Source organism: Pseudophryne corroboree, chromosome 10 (genome assembly GCF_028390025.1).
Source record: "Pseudophryne corroboree isolate aPseCor3 chromosome 10, aPseCor3.hap2, whole genome shotgun sequence".
In the NCBI taxonomy this organism is placed as follows: Eukaryota; Metazoa; Chordata; class Amphibia; order Anura; family Myobatrachidae; genus Pseudophryne; species Pseudophryne corroboree.
The window spans coordinates 382,153,210-382,175,088 of NC_086453.1; the positions used below are offsets into that span (position 1 = coordinate 382,153,210).

Sequence of the window (21,879 nt, forward strand, 5' to 3'; positions counted from 1 at the left end):
TGCTGGAATCACAGCACAGAGAAGCAACGTGCCATATAACACACTGATGAGCTTTGCCAGAACCACAGAACAGAGAAGCAGTCCCCATAGTGTGTCCACTCCATATGACACACTGATCATCTTTTCCGGAACCACAGCACAGAGAAGCAGTCCCTATAGTGCGCCCCCGCCATATAACACACTGATAAGCTTTGCCGGAACCACAGCATAGAGAAGCAGTCCCCATAATGCGCCCCCGCCATATGACACACTGATAAGCTTTACCAGAACCACAGCACAGAGAAGCAGTCCCCATAGTGTGCTCACTACATATGACACACTGATCAGCTTTTCCAGAACCACAGCATAGAGCAGCAACGTGCCATATAACACACTGATGAGCTTTGCTGGAATCACAGAGAAGCAACGTGCCATATAACACACTGATAAGCTTTGCCGATACCACAGCACAGAGAAGCAGTCCCCATAGTGCGCCCTCACCACATAACACACTGATGAACTTAGCTGGAATCACAGCACAGAAAAGCAGTCCCCATAGTGCGCCCCCGCCATATAACACACTGATAAGCTTTGCTGGAACCACAACACAGAGAAGCAGTCCCCATAGTGTGCCCCCGCCATATAACAGACTGATAAGCTTTGCTGGAACCACAGCACAGAGAAGCAGTCCCCATAGTGCGCCCTCACCACATAACACACTGATGAACTTAGCTGGAATCACAGCACAGAAAAGCAGTCCCCATAGTGCGCCCACTCCATATAACACATTGATAAGCTTTGCTGGAACCACAGCACAGAGAAGCAGTCCCCATAGTGCGCCCTCACCACATAACACACTGATGAACTTAGCTGGAATCACAGCATAGAGAAGCAGTCCCCATAGTGCGCCCCCGCCATATAACACACTGATCAGCTTTGCTGGAACCACAACACAGAGAAGCAGTCCCTATAGTGCGCCCCCGCCATATAACACACTGATGAGCTTTGCTGGAACCACAGCACGGAGAAGCAGTACCCATAGTGTGCCCCCGCCATATAACACACTGATAAACTTTGCCGGAACCACAGCATAGAGAAGCAGTCCCCATAATGCGCCCCCGCCGTATGACACACTGATGAGCTTTGCCAGAACCACAGCACAGAGAAGCAGTCCCCATAGTGTGCTCACTATATATGACACACTGATCAGCTTTTCCGGAACCACAGCATAGAGAAGCAGTCCCCATAGTGTGCCCACTCCATATGACACTCTGATCAGCTTTGCCGGAACCACAGTATAGAGAAGCAACGTGCCACTGATGAGCTTTGCTGGAATCACAGCACAGAGAAGCAACGTGCCATATAACACACTGATGAGCTTTGCCAGAACCACAGAACAGAGAAGCAGTCCCCATAGTGTGCCCACTCCATATGACACACTGATCATCTTTTCCGGAACCACAGCACAGAGAAGCAGTCCCTATAGTGCGCCCCCGCCATATAACACACTGATAAGCTTTGCCGGAACCACAGCATAGAGAAGCAGTCCCCATAATGCGCCCCCGCCATATGACACACTGATAAGCTTTGCCAGAACCACAGCACAGAGAAGCAGTCCCCATAGTGTGCTCACTACATATGACACACTGATAAGCTTTGCTGGAACCACAGCACAGAGAAGCAGTCCCCATAGTGCGCCCCCGTCATATAACACACTGATAAGCTTTGCTGGAACCACAGCACAGAGAAGCAGTACCCATAGTGTGCCCCCGCCATATAACAGATTGATAAGCTTTGCTGGAACCACAGCACAGAGAAGCAGTCCCCATAGTGCGCCCCCGCCATATAACACACTGATAAGCTTTGCCGGAACCACAGCACAGAGAAGCAGTCCCCATAGTGCGCCCCCGCCATATAACACACTGATGAACTTAGCTGGAACCACAGCACAGAGAAGCAGTCCCCATAGTGCGCCCCCGCCGTATGACACACTGATAAGCTTTGTTGGAACCACAGCACAGAGAAGCAGTCCCCATAGTGCGCCCCCGCCATATAACACACTGATAAGCTTTGTTGGAACCACAGCACAGAGAAGCAGTCCCCATAGTGCGCCCTCACCACATAACACACTGATGAACTTAGCTGGAATCACAGCACAGAGAAGCAGTCCCCATAGTGCGCCCCCGCCATATAACACACTGATAAGCTTTGCTGGAACCACAGCACAGAGAAGCAGTCCCCATAGTGCGCCCCCGCCATATAACACACTGATAAGCTTTGCTGGAATCACAGCACAGAGAAGCAGTCCCCATAGTGCGCCCCCGTCATATAACACACTGATAAGCTTTGTAATCAATACCTATACAATTATATGATTTTAGTAATAGACCAAATATTATAGAGGAGAAGCGCAGAACCCGCGCTCAGGGCTGTGTACACCTAATAGACAATTACGCTTGTTTTTCCCACCCATAATCTTATTAAATTACAAAAATGATGTTGTCCTTGTTACCATAATGATGTGTATGTGTATATACAGTAACCATTCACAATGTACACGCGTTACTGCCAGGAGGCTGCAGACATATACATCTAGCGAGAACTTTGTGTGTAATGACTTCTCTGTTTGCAGGAAGGTGCAAATATCAACAAATCACTGACCACGCTGGGGAAAGTCATCTCCGCTCTGGCTGAGGTGGTAAGTGCCCCCCTCCATCCTGTATTATAGAGTGGTCACAGTGTGAGAGAGGGATACGGGGAATATACCTGTGTATGCCCCACACACTCTGTAGTCGTGACGTTACTGTATGAGCTCCTGCGAATAATGTGTAACCGGGTAATCAGGGCACAGCGTTGCTTTAGGATAACCCAGAATCTCGTGCGACTGGATTAGGGTGAATATGGCCGCGAATCTCAGGCTGATACATTGGGCCCTGGGGTTGGATTGTGCTCTTCAGATTCTGGTGCTGAAATTGCAGATGTTCATATGTTACATTGGCTCATCCTGCTCCGTACTCTGCAATGTCTCCTGGTTCCCCAGACGGATCCTGTGAAATACATCTGTCCCTAGATCCTACTCACCCTGGCTCTGACCTACCTGTCTATGTACCTGATCAGAGGCTGGGGGGCACACCTTAGGCCGCGCCCAGAACAGCCCGGATCCGCACCTCTTCTGTCACCATATAGCGCTTGGCGGACATGCTTTGGCCTGACCAGTAACCATTACTGCAGATCATTGCCCAGATAAGCGGGGTATTATATGTAATGAGGCATCGCTGATCGGATGGGAGATGACTGGTCTATATATTCCGGCCTCGCCCTCAGTCAGTGGTTAGCAGTGTTACAGATTGGGGTGGGCATATTATTACATTATAGGAATTATGTTATGCTCTGAAAAAGAAAGATGATCATTTTGCTCCAGTAAATACAGTCATTATTGTTACTGAAGCTACCTGATCGCCTGCAGCGATTGGCAGCTGCCGTTTTAGTAGCTGAGCCAACATTGCAGCGGCCTATCAGAGATTCCGCGTCGGCAGGATTCCTTATGGATCCGTAGGCTGCGTTCTTTCCTTAAAGGGCGACCTCCATTGTGTGTGGGAACGCAGTACTGCGGTCTTCAGGGCCTCTGTAGTGTTTGCATGTGGTCATATGGCCTGACGTGTGCCATGTATGTGTATAAGGCTCCATGTGACGTTACTGTCTGTACTCTCCTTCCTCCACGCTGTCCTGCCAGGATAATTGCCCCAGCAAGGTATGTGTACCCAGCAATATATATTTATTACATACTCTTTATTATATCATGTTTTCCATGTTCTGTCTGTGCACCCCTACGCACAATAAATTACATGCATTCCAGGTATAGCGTCACCTCATTTCTCATATATTGTATGTCGTCGTGCATAGTGTGCTGTGTGTGAGACTCTGGCAGCGGCTAGCCAGGCCTGCAGCACGGGTGGGGTGGGGTGCCACATATTCTCCTCCTGGGGATTACCCTGCATATCCCACTATCCCCTATGACTGCTACCCCTGCCACCAGTCAGAAACTGCGGGTGGGAACTGCCACTCAGTGGCTGGTACATACTGTGTGCAAGGGAGGGAAGTCTACTGAATGCCATCAGGATCGCTCTGCTTCAGAAAATCCCCTGTGATTATTAGGTAATTTGTAGTGGAGCAGGGTTTTGTTAGTCTCCTTTTTCCAGTATTCAGTAGGTTACAAAGTAAGACTACTACACCCACCGTGCGGCCCTTCCCTCGCACCCACCGTGCGGCCCTTCCCTCGCACCCACCGTGCGGCCCTTCCCTCGCACCCACCGTGCGGCCCTTCCCTCGCACCCGGGGCGGGATATCCCTGTGCTGGGCGTCCCCCCGCATGTCAGTGTGAATGATCGTAGCTGTGCTAAATTTATCACAGCTACGATCATCTCGGAATGACCCCTATCGTCCGTGCATAGGACAGTTTGTTGCCAGTAGCGATCGCTGCCCTACACTACTATAAAGCTGAAAATAAATGTATGAACGGTCTAGGAAGGTTGCATGTGGTAGAATGTGTGACTGTACACACACAGGAAGGCCGTTAGAGCATAATTTCCCGGGATAAGTAGTGTACGCACATTGGATCGGGTGCAGTCACCAGTGCGCACACAGTTTCTGTCAGGGAGAAATAACGGTGATTAATGGCTTTAGCCCTAAAAGGAACTTTTGTCTACCAGCGACTCAGGACTTTAATGTGTTCTGCAACAAGTGATCCAATGTCTCTTTGTTCGGTTCATTATAATACACAAAGTGGAAAGCTGCTCAATCAGATTGTAATGTCACTCAGGTGCTAAAAGGGGAGGGGTAATTCTGTGTAGGAAAAAAAACTGTGTTCCCTATTGCACACCGAGTGAATAATATTACTACATAATAATAGTCAGATAATACGGAGATCTTAGTTGCGTATATCTGCAGATATAGGGTTAAGCCCCCAGGCCGATCGACAAGGCTTCTCCGTCACTGGGGGTCCCTAATACTAGGTATGGGCCTGGGGTGCAGGACCCCACGATGTCGACACAGGTCGGCCACCCCAGGTCAGCACACAGGTGAGAATTAATAGGGGTTAATAAGAAGCACAGAAGTGTATGTAAGTGGTGTGATTAAAATAATATATACAAAGTGATAGGAAAAATAATAAGTGTTAATAAAGTGTTAGGGTGTGCCGACCTGAAGCAGCCCAGCCATACCGACACAGGGGCCACCGCACCCCACACCCACCCCATAAATAATTACAAATATATCTGGGTTAAATTCCCAGTGTAAGGCCACATGGTAATGGCACCTACAGCATCTGAGAGCCAGCTTACCTGGGGATACCCCTGGCTTCCCCTATGGCACTTCTGGAGTCATCAATCGGTTCGTTATAAACCAGATTACATGGTGGAAAACGTCTATCCTGCACTTTAGAAAGAACTAGACGTTTTTGTATTACAGTTATTAGAATAATACTGTTATACTTTGCAGAGCAAAAAGAAGAAAAAGACAGATTTCATTCCCTATCGAGATTCTGTGCTCACCTGGCTGCTACGTGAGAATTTAGGTAAGTACTCTACGCGTATCCTGCAGCTGTCTGTACGGCCCCTGTGGTAGCCGCAAATTTTATATGTCATTTAAATACAGCCTAACAATTGGCAAGGAACTAATGACTTAACTGCTTGACAATAGTTCCTTGTGTGAGGACAGGCTGCATTCTCTTGCCTCAGTGATGTCACTTGTTCCTAGTTAATATATAGACTGCATTCTCAGTGATGTCACTGGTTCACAGGGACTGGATAGGCTGCACCCTCAGTGATGTCACTGGTCACTTGTGACTGGAGAGGCTGCATTCTCAGTGATGTCATTGGCTCCTAGTGACTGGATAGGCTGCACTCTGTGATGTCACTAGTTCATAGTGCGTTTATAGGCTGAATTCTCAGTGATGTCACTGGTTCATAGTGTATTGATAGGCTGCATTCTCAGTGATGTCACTGGTTCATAGTACGTTTATAGGCTGCATTCTCAGTGATGTCACTGGCTCCAAGTGACTGGATAGGCTGCACTCTGTGATGTCACTAGTTCATAGTGCGTTTATAGGCTGAATTCTCAGTGATGTCACTGGTTCATAGTGTGTTGATAGGCTGCGTTTTCAGTGATGTCACTGGTTCATAGTGTGTTGATAGGCTGAATTCTCAGTGATGTCACTGGTTCATAGTGTATTGATAGGCTGCATTCTCAGTGATGTCACTGGTTCATAGTGTGTTGATAGGCTGCATTCTCAGTGATGTCACTGGTTCATAGTGTGTTGATAAGCTGCACTCTCAGTGATGTCACTGGTTCATAGTGTGTTGATAGGCTGCACTCATGCCTCAGGTGTCACTGGTTCCTAGTGTTTTCATTGGCTGCATTGTGATGATACAGCACAGAATCTGTCTGCTTCCACTCTGAGTAGGTGATTGATACACTTAATAAGGCTGCTAATCATTACACTCTTTCAGGTGGGAATTCCCGCACGGCCATGGTCGCAGCTCTGAGCCCGGCTGACATAAATTATGATGAAACTCTGAGTACACTAAGGTGAGAAACTGAAACTGGAAAACTACGCAAATATATTAGTGCATTGCATGCTGTAGGTATGGCGGCCCAGATTCACAGCTAACATTATGGAGGGTGGTTCAGTTTCTGCAGTGTTAGTTAGGGGTTTATTGTCCCTTTACTGTAATGGATTTTTTTCAAATATTTTTTTTATAATTTTTTTACAATAGAGCTGCAGGTAATCAAGGTTGGAATATGGGAAGCAGGTAGGACTGTATCTGGGGGAGAGAGGCATACCAGGGTGGGGGGAATGGAATGTGGGGAGCAGATTGGACTGTATCTGGGAGAGAGGCATACCAGGGTGGGGGGAATGGAATGTGGGGAGCAGATTGGACTGTATCTGGGCTACAGACATACCAGGGTGGGGGGAATGGAATGGAGGAACAGATAGGACTGTATCTGGGAGAGAGGCATACCAGGGTGGGGGGAATGGAATGTGGGGAGCAGATTGGACTGTATCTGGGCTACAGACATACCAGGGTGGGGGGAATGGAATGGAGGAACAGATAGGACTGTATCTGGGAGAGAGGCATACCAGGGTGGGGGGAATGGAATGTGGGGAGCAGATTGGACTGTATCTGGGCTACAGACATACCAGGGTGGGGGGAATGGAATGGAGGAACAGATAGGACTGTATCTGGGAGAGAGGCATACCAGGGTGGGGGGAATGAGGGCTACTGCATGGTCACCAATAAAGACAACAATGTATGTGCAATGTGACTTGTAGCGCACCTGATAGCTGTCTGTTCTGTCTTATTGGGGGTTTGTTTTTCCTTTTAATAGATATGCGGATCGTGCTAAGCAAATCAAATGTAATGCTATTATTAATGAGGATCCAAATGCCAAACTGGTGCGCGAGCTTAAAGATGAAGTCACGCGTCTGAAAGAGCTTCTACGGGCGCAGGGCTTGGGCGATATTATTGACAGTAAGTAGTGTCTGCCGGCTACACTGGAATGGGTGACAGTAAGTAGTGTCTGCCGGCTACACCGGAATGTATGACAGTAAGTAGTGTTTGCCGGCTACACTGGAATGGGTGACAGTAAGTAGTGTCTGCCGGCTACACCGGAATGTATGACAGTAAGTAGTGTCTGCCGGCTACACCGGAATGTATGACAGTAAGTAGTGTCTGCCGGCTACACCGGGAATGTATGACAGTAAGTAGTGTCTGCCGGCTACACCGGAATGTATGACAGTAAGTAGTGTCTGCCGGCTACACCGGGAATGTATGACAGTAAGTAGTGTTTGCCGGCTACACTGGAATGGGTGACAGTAAGTAGTGTCTGCCGGCTACACCGGGAATGTATGACAGTAAGTAGTGTCTGCCGGCTACACCGGGAATGTATGACAGTAAGTAGTGTTTGCCGGCTACACTGGAATGTATGACAGTAAGTAGTGTCTGCCGGCTACACCGGGAATGTATGACAGTAAGTAGTGTTTGCCAGCTACACCGGGAATGTATGACAGTAAGTAGTGTTTGCTGGCTACACTGGAATGTATGACAGTAAGTAGTGTTTGCCGGCTAAACCAGAATGTATGACAGTAAGTAGTGAAACTCTGGCTGTATCTCTGTGGCCGGTGTATACCAAGCTGTTGTATTATAGCTTTAGGTCTGCTTTATCATATGACCTTTTATTAAAGGGTTTACATGTTTTTTCCACTTGCAAAACACTTTGATAATATCGCTGCTCATCTACTTAATGTATTGTATATATTATGGTACAGTTGGTAATTGTCGCAGCAGTATGCAGCGAGCTGATCCCCCAATGTACTCGGTTCTCTGCAGAATGTAACTGGTAGAGATCAGGGAGCGTTCGCGGGTACTAAACCTTACTTCTGTCTTCCCTCCTGCCTTCCGTCAGTTGATTCTATTGAAGACAATTTCCCCGGAATCAAATGTGTGTATGACCAAAATCTTTATCCCCGCCAGCCTCGCTTCTCAGCCAAGCGGCTTACTTCTGCATGTCCGTCCAGGCTGCCAGGAAATCTCAGACTGTGTTATTGTAGATTACAGCGTGTACCTGTCGCTGTCCGGCCACACTGTCTCCCTCCTGTACTGGCTCATAGTGCCACCGGAGCTCTATGCAAATGAGCGGGCGGAGCAGATGAAGCAGCCATTTTTGCACCGTATACTCCAACCTGTCAGGCTTGGGGACGGGTGATGGAATTACAAGCGGAATGTTTCTGGTCTATAATCCACACTAAACCGGACAGACCACTAATGTGACGTTATATGTCCACGATTGTTGTCAGGTGCTCTTATACACGGACGTTCTCTCTGCACCTTTGCTGTCTCTGTCTTCGAGGTTTAGCAGCGTCAACATACAGCAAGGACGTGTTTCAGAATGCATTGCTCCCTATGAAGGTAGGCTAGTCTGTCCTCGGCGGCTTCCACTGTGCTGAGTGACTGTATAATGCAGGAAAATGCAGCATGCACAATATTCCTATCCACAGGGAGTGGAACCTGCCGCATACAGACCAGCCTGTCTCTGTAAGGACCAATGGGGATCATTCCGAGTTGATCGCTCGCTAGCAGTTTTTAGCAGCCGTGCAAATGCATTGTCGCCGCCCACTGGGAGTGTATTTTAGCTTTGCAGAAGTGCGAACGCTTGTGCAGCAGAGCGCCTGCAAAATCTTTTTGTGCAAAACAAGACCAGCCCTGTAGTTACTCTGTGTGCGTTGATTCTAACGACGGAGGGACGGCTTTTGACGTCACACACCCGCCCAGCGAACGCCTAGCCACTCCTGAGTTTTTTCTGCCATGCCTGCGTTTTTCTAAGCACTCCCTGAAAATGGTCAGTTCACACCCAGAAACGCCCACTTCATGTCAATCTTCCTGCGTTCGGCCGCGCGACAGGAATGTTCGTTACACTCTGTGCAAACCCACGATGCTCATTTTACCCGTACGACGCGCCTGCGCATTGCGGTGTATACGCATGCGCAGAAATGCCGATTTTTAGCCTGATCGCTGCGCTGTGTACAACGGCAGCTAGCGATCAACTCGGAATGACCCCCAATGTTCCCTACTTCGGAGATGCGTTTTCATTGTGGGTGACGAAGGCGCCGAGAGAACCTGTCACGTGGCGATATGCATATCTCCAGCGCTGGGTGGTAGTAATATGATAAATCTGAGATTTCCAGGCCGCTGAGGGAACGCCACTGGCGCTGCATTGGTGCTTTATGCTGGGGCGTGCGCTGTAGGCGATGGCGACACTGCATGCTGGGATATGACATCCCTCGCCAGGCGTCCGTTATGCGCTGACTCCAGGGTCGTGATTTGGCAGCTTCATCCTCCTCAGCTGCAAGTTTTTCTGATAGGTTTTCTTTTTTGTTCTGCAATGAATTATTTGGTAACCCGCTATGCCAGCTGTGTATACAACCTAATCTTCCCTCCGCTCCTTCCTGTATAATATCAAACGCCTCTAATTGCCTGGCTAACAATACCCGCTACTGCCCTACCCCGAACCCATTCTACACCAGCTATTGGATAATGCTGTTCCCCTTATCCTCTTCACACGGTCCTCTGCCTTGTGTAACAAATACATTGTCTTTGTGTTCTAGTAGGGGTTGAGCTGCCCCTTTACATTTACTTTGCTCTCTGAATGTTGCCATATTTCTGAGTGTGTTTAAAGCACAGTACTGCTGGGCAATTAGCACCCAAAGAGGTCTATGTACTAAGCCTTGGGATAATTGGAGAGAGATAAAGTACCAACCTACCAGCGCCTAAGTGCCATGTTACTGGATGTGTTTGAAAATTGGCAGCTAGGAACTGATTGGTACTTTATCTCTCTCTCTCTCTCTCTCTCTCTCTCTCTCTCTCTCTCTCTCTCTCTCTCTCTCTCTGTGCAAGGCTTCGTACATCTGCCACATATGTGCTTATATATTATCCATTGATCTCCTGGGCAGATGTTTTACGTATGGTTTTCTCTATGTGTATGCCTATGACGTTTGGTGACCTCCTCCTGCGCTCTCCTCAGTCCCCACATTCCCTCATCTCTTTCCTCCCCCTGACTGACCTGCGTAGCCGCCATCTTGCTCCTGTCTGTCTCTCACTGTGGTTTCCTCCCCCCTCTCTCCTTGTTCCTCTCCCCCGGCTTCCCTTCTTGTCTTGTATTTAGCTCTTCCTTCTGTTGGGTGCCTTCCTCTCTCAGACGTCAATGATAACCAGAACCTTAAGAATAAGTATTTGCTTGCCAATGAGAATCAACGGCCTGGCCATTTCTCCACAGCCTCCATGAGCTCGCTGGCCTCTTCCCCATCTTCCTGTTCTCTCAGCAGTCAGGTGGGGCTGACCTCGGTTACCAGCATCCAGGAGAGGATCATGTCCACGCCAGGCGGAGAGGAGGCCATAGAGCGGCTGAAGGTAACGTGAGACAATCTGTTCTTCTCCTCTGTGGTTATGAAGTGTCCCCACCAGCAGTGCGCGTGTTCCTCACAGGGTACTTCCAGCTCTAACCTGTACTGCTGGTGACTTGCTGGCTGGCCTCCCTGTAGTACGCACCGCTGGCTGGCCTCCGTGTAGTACGCACCGCTGGCTGGCCTCCGTGTAGTACGCACCGCTGGCTGGCCTCCGTGTAGTACGCACCGCTGGCTGGCCTCCGTGTAGTACGCACCGCTGGCTGGCCTCTGTGTAGTACGCACCGCTGGCTGGCCTCCGTGTAGTACGCACCGCTGGCTGGCCTCCGTGTAGTACGCACCGCTGGCTGGCCTCCGTGTAGTACGCACCGCTGGCTGGCCTCCGTGTAGTACGCACCGCTGGCTGGCCTCCGTGTAGTACGCACCGCTGGCTGGCCTCCGTGTAGTACGCACCGCTGGCTGGCCTCCGTGTAGTACGCACCGCTGGCTGTGTAGTACGCACCGCTGGCTGTGTAGTACGCACCGCTGGCCTCCGTGTAGTACGCACCGCTGGCTGGCCTCCGTGTAGTACGCACCGCTGGCTGGCCTCCGTGTAGTACGCACCGCTGGCTGGCCTCCGTGTAGTACGCACCGCTGGCTGGCCTCCGTGTAGTACGCACCGCTGGCTGGCCTCCGTGTAGTACGCACCGCTGGCTGGCCTCCGTGTAGTACGCACCGCTGGCTGTGTAGTACGCACCGCTGGCTGTGTAGTACGCACCGCTGGCTGTGTAGTACGCACCGCTGGCTGGCCTCCGTGTAGTACGCACCGATGTCTGGCCTCCGTGTAGTACGCACCGATGTCTGGCCTCCGTGTAGTACGCACCGATGTCTGGCCTCCGTGTAGTACGCACCGCTGTCTGGCCTCCGTGTAGTACGCACCGCTGGCTGGCCTCCGTGTAGTACGCACCGCTGGCTGGCCTCTGTGTAGTACGCACCGCTGGCTGGCCCCCGTGTAGTACGCACCGCTGGCTGGCCTCTGTGTAGTACGCACCGCTGGCTGGCCTCTGTGTAGTACGCACCGCTGGCTGGCCTCCGTGTAGTACGCACCGCTGGCTGGCCTCCGTGTAGTACGCACCGCTGGCTGGCCTCCGTGTAGTACGCACCGCTGGCTGGCCTCTGTGTAGTACGCACCGCTGGCTGGCCTCTGTGTAGTACGCACCGCTGGCTGGCCTCTGTGTAGTACGCACCGCTGGCTGGCCTCCGTGTAGTACGCACCGCTGGCTGGCCTCCGTGTAGTACGCACCGCTGGCTGGCCTCCGTGTAGTACGCACCGCTGGCTGGCCTCCGTGTAGTACGCACCGCTGGCTGTGTAGTACGCACCGCTGGCTGGCCTCCGTGTAGTACGCACCGCTGGCTGTGTAGTACGCACCGCTGGCTGTCCTCCGTGTAGTACGCACCGCTGGCTGGCCTCCGTGTAGTACGCACCGCTGGCTGTGTAGTACGCACCGCTGGCTGTGTAGTACGCACCGCTGGCTGTGTAGTACGCACCGCTGGCTGTGTAGTACGCACCGCTGGCTGGCCTCCGTGTAGTACGCACCGATGTCTGGCCTCCGTGTAGTACGCACCGCTGTCTGGCCTCCGTGTAGTACGCACCGCTGTCTGGCCTCCGTGTAGTACGCACCGCTGGCTGGCCTCTGTGTAGTACGCACCGCTGGCTGGCCTCCGTGTAGTACGCACCGCTGGCTGGCCTCTGTGTAGTACGCACCGCTGGCTGGCCTCCGTGTAGTACGCACCGCTGGCTGGCCTCTGTGTAGTACGCACCGCTGGCTGGCCTCCGTGTAGTACGCACCGCTGGCTGGCCTCTGTGTAGTACGCACCGCTGGCTGTGTAGTACGCACCGCTGGCTGTGTAGTACGCACCGCTGGCTGTGTAGTACGCACCGCTGGCTGTGTAGTACGCACCGCTGGCTGGCCTCCGTGTAGTACGCACCGATGTCTGGCCTCCGTGTAGTACGCACCGCTGTCTGGCCTCCGTGTAGTACGCACCGCTGGCTGGCCTCCCTGTAGTACGCACCGCTGGCTGGCCCCCGTGTAGTACGCACCGCTGGCTGGCCCCAGTGTACGGAGACCTGCTGCAATGGGCTGACGACACGCGGTCTGGGGGACAGTACTTACCACGGTCTCCCTAAGTCTGTCCTATATATAATGTGTGGTTAGCGCTCCACAGACAGGGAACGCAAGCGTGATGGCTCGCACTGACAGCGGAGGTGTGCTGAGATCTGCGTCGCTGGTGTGTGATAGATTAGGGTCAGAGCGTCCCTTTATATCACTTATCTAGAGGAGAGGAGCCCCCCCCCCATCTGACCCCTTCCCCCACACAGCCGGGTATGCAGTGGTACAAGACACAGACATTGCACAGTATTTATGTCTGAACAGTCGTGCTATTGTGTGCAGCCTGTAAGTGCTCCTGGCCGTCATGTATTTATATGCAGGAGACAAAGAACGGGTCAGTGCTCGTGCCTGATATAAACAGGAACATGACCGCGAGGGTCTGCGCTAAGTCTGTCTGAGGCCCGTGCACTAGTCACAGGTGGAGCTTCCCCACGTTGTAGATTGCACATTACAGGGGCGCATTAGCTCCCTGGAGACTCTTATCTTCTAACACCAGCCAGGGAACAGATCCTGCAGTATGAGCGCGGCTATACACATATACAGGAGTACAAACTAAATACACAGCAGCATTGTGCCCCAAAATAGAACAAATGTTGTAAATGAACCATAAGAGCCTGTATCATACTAGGCACGCTTCCTGCAAAGGGGGGGGGATATAATGGGGGTGCAGCAGTCAGCCCAGTCTGCCCAGCATCTTCCATCGGATGGGGTCCCAGCCGTATATACCCTGCCAGCCCCCGTAGCTACAACTTGTCCCGATTATGTTAGTACTCTCCAGACTTGGGGTATATTTATGAAGCACATCCGATCGTGTTTAGGGACATGGGTTCAGTATGGTATGCCGGCGGTCGGGCTCCCAGCGACCAGCATACCGGCGCCGGGAGCCCGACCGCCGGCTTACCGACAGTGTGGTGAGCGCAAATGAGCCCCTTGCGGGCTCGCCACGCGCGTCACGCTATTTTATTCTCCCTCCAGGGGGGTCGTGGACCCCCACGAGGGAGAATAAGTGTCGGTATGCCGGCTGTCGGGATTCCGGCGCCGGTATACTGTGCGCCGGGATCCCGTCAGTCGGCATACTGAAGACCACCCTAGTGACATCATTGCCCTTTTACATTCCAGGCATGAACGCATCAGTCTCCTGAGTGGTGTCGGGATTCCGGCGTCGGTCACATGACCACCGGTAATCCAGCCGCCGGGATGCTGAATGCATGCCATTCTGATTTTACTGTGCTGCCAACGATCAGCGTCCAATAAACCATCTGACCCGACCAACTGCAGAACCCGAAACACCCTGGTGCTGTGACCGGAGGACTGTGTTCCTCTCCGTAAGGTGTAGTAAGCCACTGACCGGCATCCTTACCGTGGGACACTGCTGTTGGCGACTGCCCGTGCGGGTTACATCGCAGTGGCATTAGGGGCCTCTCGTCCTTTGTCCTGACCATATTATACTTACACGTGTGCATTTCTCCCCCAGGAATCAGAGAAAATTATTGCGGAGCTCAATGAAACATGGGAAGAGAAACTTAGGAAAACGGAAGCGATCCGCATGGAGAGGTAAGAGGACACCTACAGCCCCACGTGTCATTGCCCTCACTTGTATTATTAATGTATTGCATTGCCCCTACAAAGTACCATGTATTCTCCATGCCGTGCCCACCCAGTGTGGTGGAGGAGGGGGACACTGTGCGTGGCAGGTCCACCGTTCCTGGGATCCTGACCCCACCAGCACTGTAACACCCTGGCTGATTGCCTGGAGAAGTGGGAACTGTACACGGAGCATTAGATCGTAATCACCGCCACCCCCCATCAGCGATGCTGAGTATTATCTACTGTCTGCCTTCTTCCTGCTGCCAGCCTGGTGTGTGGTCTATCATAGGACCCTCTGTAAGAGACTGCAGTTCATGGTCCCTTTCATCCACCCTGGGGCATGTGTATTTCTATATACAGTCCCTGCCTGCTGTACTATGGGGGTAATTCTGAGTTGATTGCAGCAGCAAGTTTGTTAGCAAATGGGCAAAACCATGTGCACTGCAGGTGGGGCAGATGTAACATGTGCAGAGAGAGTTAGATTTGGGTGGGTTATTTTGTTTCTGTGCAGGGTAAATACTGGCTGCTTTATTTTTACACTGAAATTTAGATTTCAGTCTGAACACACCCCACCCAAATCTAACTCTCTCTGCACGTGTTACATCTGCCCCCCCCCCCCCCCCCCCCCCCCAGTGCACATGGTTTTGCCCAACTACTAACAAATTTGCTGCTGCGATCAACTCAGAATTAAGTCCTATGTGCAGTCTCCCGACACCAGCGCTCAGACACTCTGATGAAGGCTTTTCTGTATGGAATTGTATTATGCTGTGTGGACGGATAACACGCGGCCGCCACCTCCCGTCATGATAGTCCGCTGACTGCTGCTTTGTTACATAAAATCACTTGTTTATGTCTCTTATCTTTTTAGGGAAGCGTTACTGGCCGAGATGGGGGTGGCCATTCGAGAGGATGGTGGAACGTTGGGTGTCTTCTCTCCTAAAAAGGTACAGCCCCCTATTATGGTTCCTGGAGCTAGAATCCTGCAGTGTAGACAGAATAGTGCAGGATGGATTTGTAACCCGTCTGCATCTATCTGTGTGTAATTTGTCATATCTAGAAATAACTTCCCCCCTCCGTGTCCCAGGTCACAGCGCAGTCTCTCCTATCCCGCCACTGGTGCATTTCCTCTCATTTCCCCCCTCTGTGTCCCAGGTCACAGCGCAGTCTCTCCTATCCCGCCACTGGTGCATTTCCTCTCATTCCCCCTCCGTGTCCCAGGTCACAGCGCAGTCTCTCCTCTCCCGCCACTGGTGCATTTCCTCTCTTATTTCTCTAACGTCCTAGTGGATGCTGGGAACTCCGTAAGGACCATGGGGGAATAGCGGGCTCCGAAGGAGGCTGGGCACTCTAGAAAGATCTTAGACTACCTGGTGTGCACTGGCTCCTCCCACTATGACCCTCCTCCAAGCCTCAGTTAGATTTCGTGCCCGGCCGAGGTTGGATGCACACTAGGGGCTCTCCTGAGCTCTTAGAAAGTTATAGACTTAGAATTTGTTATTTTCAGTGAGACCTGCTGGCAACAGGCTCACTGCAGCGAGGGACTAAGGGGAGAAGAAGCGAACTCGCCTGCTTGCAGCCGGATTGGGCTTCTTAGGCTACTGGACACCATTAGCTCCAGAGGGATCGACCGCAGGCCCAGCCTTGATGTTCGGTCCCGGAGCCGCGCCGCCGTCCCCCTTACAGAGCCAGAAGCAAGAAGATGGTCCGGAAAATCGGTGGCATGAAGACTCAGTCTTCACCAAGGTAGCGCACAGCACTGCAGCTGTGCGCCATTGCTCCTCTCACACACTTCATACTTCGGTCACTGAGGGTGCAGGGCGCTGGGGGGGGGCGCCCTGAGGCAGCAATAAAAACACCTTGGCTGGCAAAAATACCTCAATATATGGCCCCAGGGGCTATATATGAGGTAAATACCCCTGCCAGAAGTCCATAAAAAACGGGAGAATAGGCCGCGAAAAAGGGGCGGAGCCTATCTCCTCAGCACACTGGCGCCATTTTCCCTCACAGCTCCGTTGGAGGGAAGCTCCCTGGCTCTCCCCTGCAGTCTACAAGGGTTAAAAAAAGAGAGGGGGGGCACTAAATGTAGGCGCAGTATACATTATATATATATATATATAAAGCTATAGGGGACATAACTCAGTTAGTCCCTGCAGTATATAGCGCTCTGGTGTGTGCTGGCATACTCTCACTCTGTCCCCCCAAAGGGCTTTTGTGGGTCCTGTCCTCGTTTAGAGCAGTCCCTGTGTGTCTGCGGTGTGTCGGTACGGCTGTGTCGACATGTTGAATGAGGAGGCTTATATGGTGACGGAACAGAGGCCGATATATGTGATGTCGCCCCCTGGGGGGCCGACACCAGAGTGGATGGATAGGTAAAAGGTATTAACCGACAGTGTCAACTCCTTACATAAAAGGGTGGATGACGTAACAGCTGTGGGACAGCCGGCTTCTCAGCCCGCGCCTGCCCAGGCGTCTCAAAGGCCATCAGGGGCTCAAACACGCCCGTTCTCTCAGATGGCAGACACAGATGTCGACATGGAGTTTGACTCCAGTGTCGACAAGGTTGAGACATATACAAAATCCACTAGGAACAGCCGTGACTTGGTCCCGGCAATAAAAAATGTGTTTTATATTTTTGACATTAACCCAAGCACCTCTGAAAATGGGTTTTTAGGTTTGGGGAGAAAAAACAGGCAGTGTTTTGTTCCCCCATCAGATGAATAAATGAAGTGTGTGAAAAGCGTGGGTTCCCCCGTTAAGAAACTGGTAATTTATAAAAAGTTACTGATGACGTACCCTTTCCCGCCAGGAGGATAAGTTACGCTGGGAGGTATCCCCTAGGGTGGATAAGGCGCTCACACGGTTGTCAAAAAAAAAAGGGTGGCACTGTCGTTTTAGGAACGGCCACTTTGAAGGTACCTGTTGATAAAAAGCAGGAGGCTATCCTGAAGTCTGTATTTACACACTCAGGTACTAGACTGAAACCTGCAGATCGTGCTGCTGCAGCGTGGTCGGTGACCCTGTTAAGCATACTAGTTTGCTAATATGAGAACATATTAAAGACGTCGTCTTATATATGAGGGATGCACAGAGGGATATTTTGCCGGCTGGCATCCAAAATGAATGTAATGTCCATTCTGTCAGGAGGGTATTAGAGACCTGTCACGGGACAGGTAATGCTGACTTAAAAAGCGCATACAGATTCTGCCTTATAAGGGTGAGGAATTATTTGGGGGTGGTCTCTGGGACCTCGTATTCACAGCAATGTGCTGGGAAGAAATATTTTTACCTCAGGTTTCCTCACAGAAAAAGGTACAGTCCTGTCGGCTTCAGAAAAGCAAGCGGGTCAAATGGCGCTTTCTTTCTGTACAGAGACAAGGGAAGAGGGAAAAAGCTGCACCAGCAGCCTGTTCCCAGAATCAAAATTTTCCCCCCGCTTCCTGTGAGTCCACAGCATGACGCGGGTGCTCCACAGGTGTAGCCAGGTATGGTGGGGGGCCGTCTCAAAAAATTTCAGCAATTAGTGGGCTCGCTCACAGGTGATCCCTGTTTCTTTCAAGTAGTATTTCAGGGGTACAAGCTGGAATTAGAGATGTCTCCCCCCAGCCGTTTCCTTAAATATGCCTTGCTGACAACTCCCTCAGGCAGGGAGGCTGTGCTAGAGGCAATTAATAGGCGGTATTCCCAGCAGGTAATACTCAAGGTGCCCCTACTTCAACAAGGACGGGGTTACTATTCCACACGGTTTGGGGTACCGAAACCGCATAGTTCGGTGTGACCCTTCTTATATTTAAAATCCTTGAACACATACATAAAAATTCAAGTTCAAGATGGAATCGCTCAGGGCGGTTATTGCAAGCCTGGACGAGGGGGATTACATGGTATCCCGGGGCATCAAGGATGCTTACCTGCATGTCCCCATTTACTATCCTCGCCAGGAGTACCTCAGATTTGTGGTACAGGATTACCATTACCAAGTCCAGACACTGCCGTTTAGACTGTACATGACACCGAGGGTGTTTTATCAAGGTAATGGCCGAAATGATGATACTCCTTCGAAAAAAGGGAGTTTTAATTATCCCGCACTTGGACAATCTCTTTATAAGGGCGAGGTCCAAGGAGCAGTTGGTAGTCGGGGTAGCACTATTTTGGAAAGTGCTACAACAGCACGGTTGGATTCTAAACAGTCCAAAGTCACAGCTGGTTCCTATGACACGTCTACTGTTCCTGGGGATGGTTCTGGACATAAACCAGAAATAGTTTTCTCCGGGAGGAGAAAGCCAAGGAGTTGTCATCTCGAGTCAGTGACCTCCTGAAGCCATAACAGGTAGCGGTGCATCATGGCACGCGAGTCCTGGGAAAAATGGTAGCTTCCTACGAAGCAATTTCATTAGGCAGGTTCCATACAAGAACTTTTCAGAGGGACCTGTTGGACAAGTGGTCCGGACCGCATCTTCCGATGCATAGGCTGATAACCCTGTCTCCAAGGACCAGGGTATCTCTACTGTGGTGGCTGCAGAGTGCCCATCTTCAAGAGGGCCGCAGGTTCGGCATACAGGACTAGGTCCTAGTGACCATGAATGCTAGCCTTTGAGGCTGGGGGGGCAGTCACACAGGGAAGAAACTTCCAGGGACTTTGGTCAAGTCAGGTGGATTTCCCTACACATAAACATTCTGGACCTGAGGGCCATTTACAATGCCCTGAGGCCGGCAAGGCCTCTGCTTCAAAACCAGCCGGTACTGATCCAATCAGACAACATCACGGCAGTCGCCCATGTAAACCAACAGGGCGGCACAAGAAGCAGGATGGCGATGGCAGAAGCCACAAGGATTCTCCGATAGGCGGAAAATCATGTGTTAGCACTGTCAGCAGTGTTCATTCCCGGAGTGGACAACTGGGAAGCAGATCTTCTCAACAGACACGACCTCCACCCGGGAGAGTGGGGACTTCCTCCTGAAGTCTTCCAAAGGATTGTACACCATTGGGAAAGGCCACAGGTGGACATGATGGCGTCCCGCCTCAACAAAAGCTATAAAAGATATTGCGCCAGGTCAAGGGACCCTCAGGCGATAGCTGTGGACGCTCTGGTAACACCGTGGGTGTACCAGTCGGTTTATGTGTTCTCCCCTCTGCCTCTCATACCAAAGGTACTGAGAATAATAAGAAGGCGAGGAGTAAGAACGATACTCGTGGTTCCGGGCTGGCCAAGAAGAGATTGGTACTCAGAACTTCAAGAAATTATATCAGAGGACCCATGGCCTCTGCCACTCAGACAGGACCTGCGGCAGCAGGGGCCCTGTCTGTTCCAAGACTTACCGCGGCTGCGTTGGACGGCATAGCGGTTGATCGCCGGATCCTGAAGGAAAAGGGCATTCCGGAGGAAGTCATTCCTACGCTTACTAAAGCCAGGAAAGAGGTTACAGCAAATCATTATCACCGCATATGGCGGAAATATGTTGCATGGTGTGAGGCCGAAAGGGCCCCAACAGAGGAATTTCAACTAGGTCGATTTCTGCATTTCCTGCAAGCAGGAGTGACTATGGGGCCTTAAATTAGGTTCCGTTAAGGTACAGATCTCGGCTCTGTCGATTTTCTTTCAAAAAGAACTAGCTTCAGTACATGAAGTTCAGACATGTATAAAAGGAGTGCTGCATATTCAGCCCCCGTTTGTGCCTCCTGTGGCACCTTGGGACCACTAAAGACTGTGGATCTGTAATATCTCACTTGGAAAGTGGTCATGTTATTGGCCTGGCTTCGGCCAGGCGAGTATCAGAATTGGCGGCTTTATCATGTAAAAGCCCTTATCTGATTTTCCATATGGATAGGGCAGAATTGAGGACTCGTCCCCAGTTTCTCCCTAAGGTGGTGTCAGCGTTTCACCTGAACCAGCCTATTGTGGTGCCTGCGGCTACTAGGGACTTGGAGGACTCCAAGTTGTTAGACGTGGTCAACAAGCTGGGTGCTCCTGCTTCTGCGCAGACTATTGCTCGTTGGATTTGTAGTACAATTCAGCTTGCACATTCTGTGGCAGGCCTGCCACAGCCAAAATCTGTCAATGCCCATTCCACAAGGAAGGTGGGCTCATCTGGGCGGGCTGCCCGAGGGGTCTCGGCTTCACAACTTGCCGAGCTGCTACTTGGTCAGGGGCAAACACGTTTGCAAAATTCTATAAATTTGATACCCTGCTAAGGAGGACCTGGAGTTCTCTCATTCGGTGTTGCAGAGTCATCCGCACTCTCCGCCCGTTTGGGAGCTTTGGTATAATCCCCATGGTCCTTACGGAGTTCCCAGCATCCACTAGGACGTTAGAGAAAATAAGAATTTACTCACCGGTAATTCTATTTCTCGTAGTCCGTAGTGGATGCTGGGCGCCCATCCCAAGTGCGGTTTATCTGCAATACTTGTACATAGTTATTGTTAACTAAATCGGGTTGTTGTTGAGCCATCTGTTGAGAGGCTCTATTGTTTCATACTGTTAACTGTGTTTCATATCACGAGTTGTACGGTGTGATTGGTGTGGCTGGTATGAGTCTTACCCGGGATTCAAAATCCTTCCTTATTGTGTACGCTCGTCCGGGCACAGTACCTAACTGAGGCTTGGAGGAGGGTCATAGTGGGAGGAGCCAGTGCACACCAGGTAGTCTAAGATCTTTCTAGAGTGCCCAGCCTCCTTCGGAGCCCGCTATTCCCCCATGGTCCTTACGGAGTGCCCAGCATCCACTACGGGACTACGAGAAATAGAATTACCGGTGAGTAAATTCTTATTTTCCCCTCCGTGTCCCAGGTCACAGCGCAGTCTCTCCTATCCCGCCACTGGTGCATTTCCTCTCATTTCCCCCTCCGTGTCCCATGTCACAGCGCAGTCTCTCCTATCCCGCCACTGGTGCATTTCCTTTCATTTCCCCCCTCCGTGTCCCCAGGTCACAGCGCAGTCTCTCCTATCCCGCCACTGGTGTATTTCCTCTCATTTCCCCCTCCGTGTCCAGGTCACAGCGCAGTCTCGCCTCTCCCGCCACTGGTGCATTTCCTCTCATTTCTCTCCTCCGTGTCCCAGGTCACAGCGCAGTCTCTCCTCTCCCGCCACTGGTGCATTTCCTCTCATTTCTCTCCTCCGTGTCCCAGGTCACAGCGCAGTCTCTCCTATCCCGCCACTGGTGCATTTCCTCTCATTTCTCTCCTCCGTGTCCCAGGTCACAGCGCAGTCTCTC

The 21,879-nt window shown here is 51.3% G+C and overlaps 1 protein-coding gene across 20 annotated transcripts in view; it reads left to right on the forward strand.

Moving 5' to 3' along the window:
* KIF1B (kinesin family member 1B) overlaps positions 1–21,879 on the forward strand; it is a 231,227-nt gene that overhangs the window by 139,556 nt on the left and 69,792 nt on the right. For 4 of the 20 annotated variants that reach the window (XM_063943836.1, XM_063943839.1, XM_063943850.1 and 1 more), the window contains exons 9-17: positions 2,612–2,677; positions 3,713–3,730; positions 5,476–5,551; positions 6,486–6,564; positions 7,366–7,508; positions 8,443–8,478; positions 10,699–10,943; positions 14,561–14,640; positions 15,542–15,617. In XM_063943836.1, coding sequence (XP_063799906.1) covers positions 2,612–2,677; positions 3,713–3,730; positions 5,476–5,551; positions 6,486–6,564; positions 7,366–7,508; positions 8,443–8,478; positions 10,699–10,943; positions 14,561–14,640; positions 15,542–15,617 — 819 coding nt within the window. The remainder of the gene's footprint in view (positions 1–2,611; positions 2,678–3,712; positions 3,731–5,475; positions 5,552–6,485; positions 6,565–7,365; positions 7,509–8,442; positions 8,479–10,698; positions 10,944–14,560; positions 14,641–15,541; positions 15,618–21,879) is intronic. The other 16 variants (XM_063943846.1, XM_063943854.1, XM_063943851.1 and 13 more) reach the window with 6 other exon arrangements.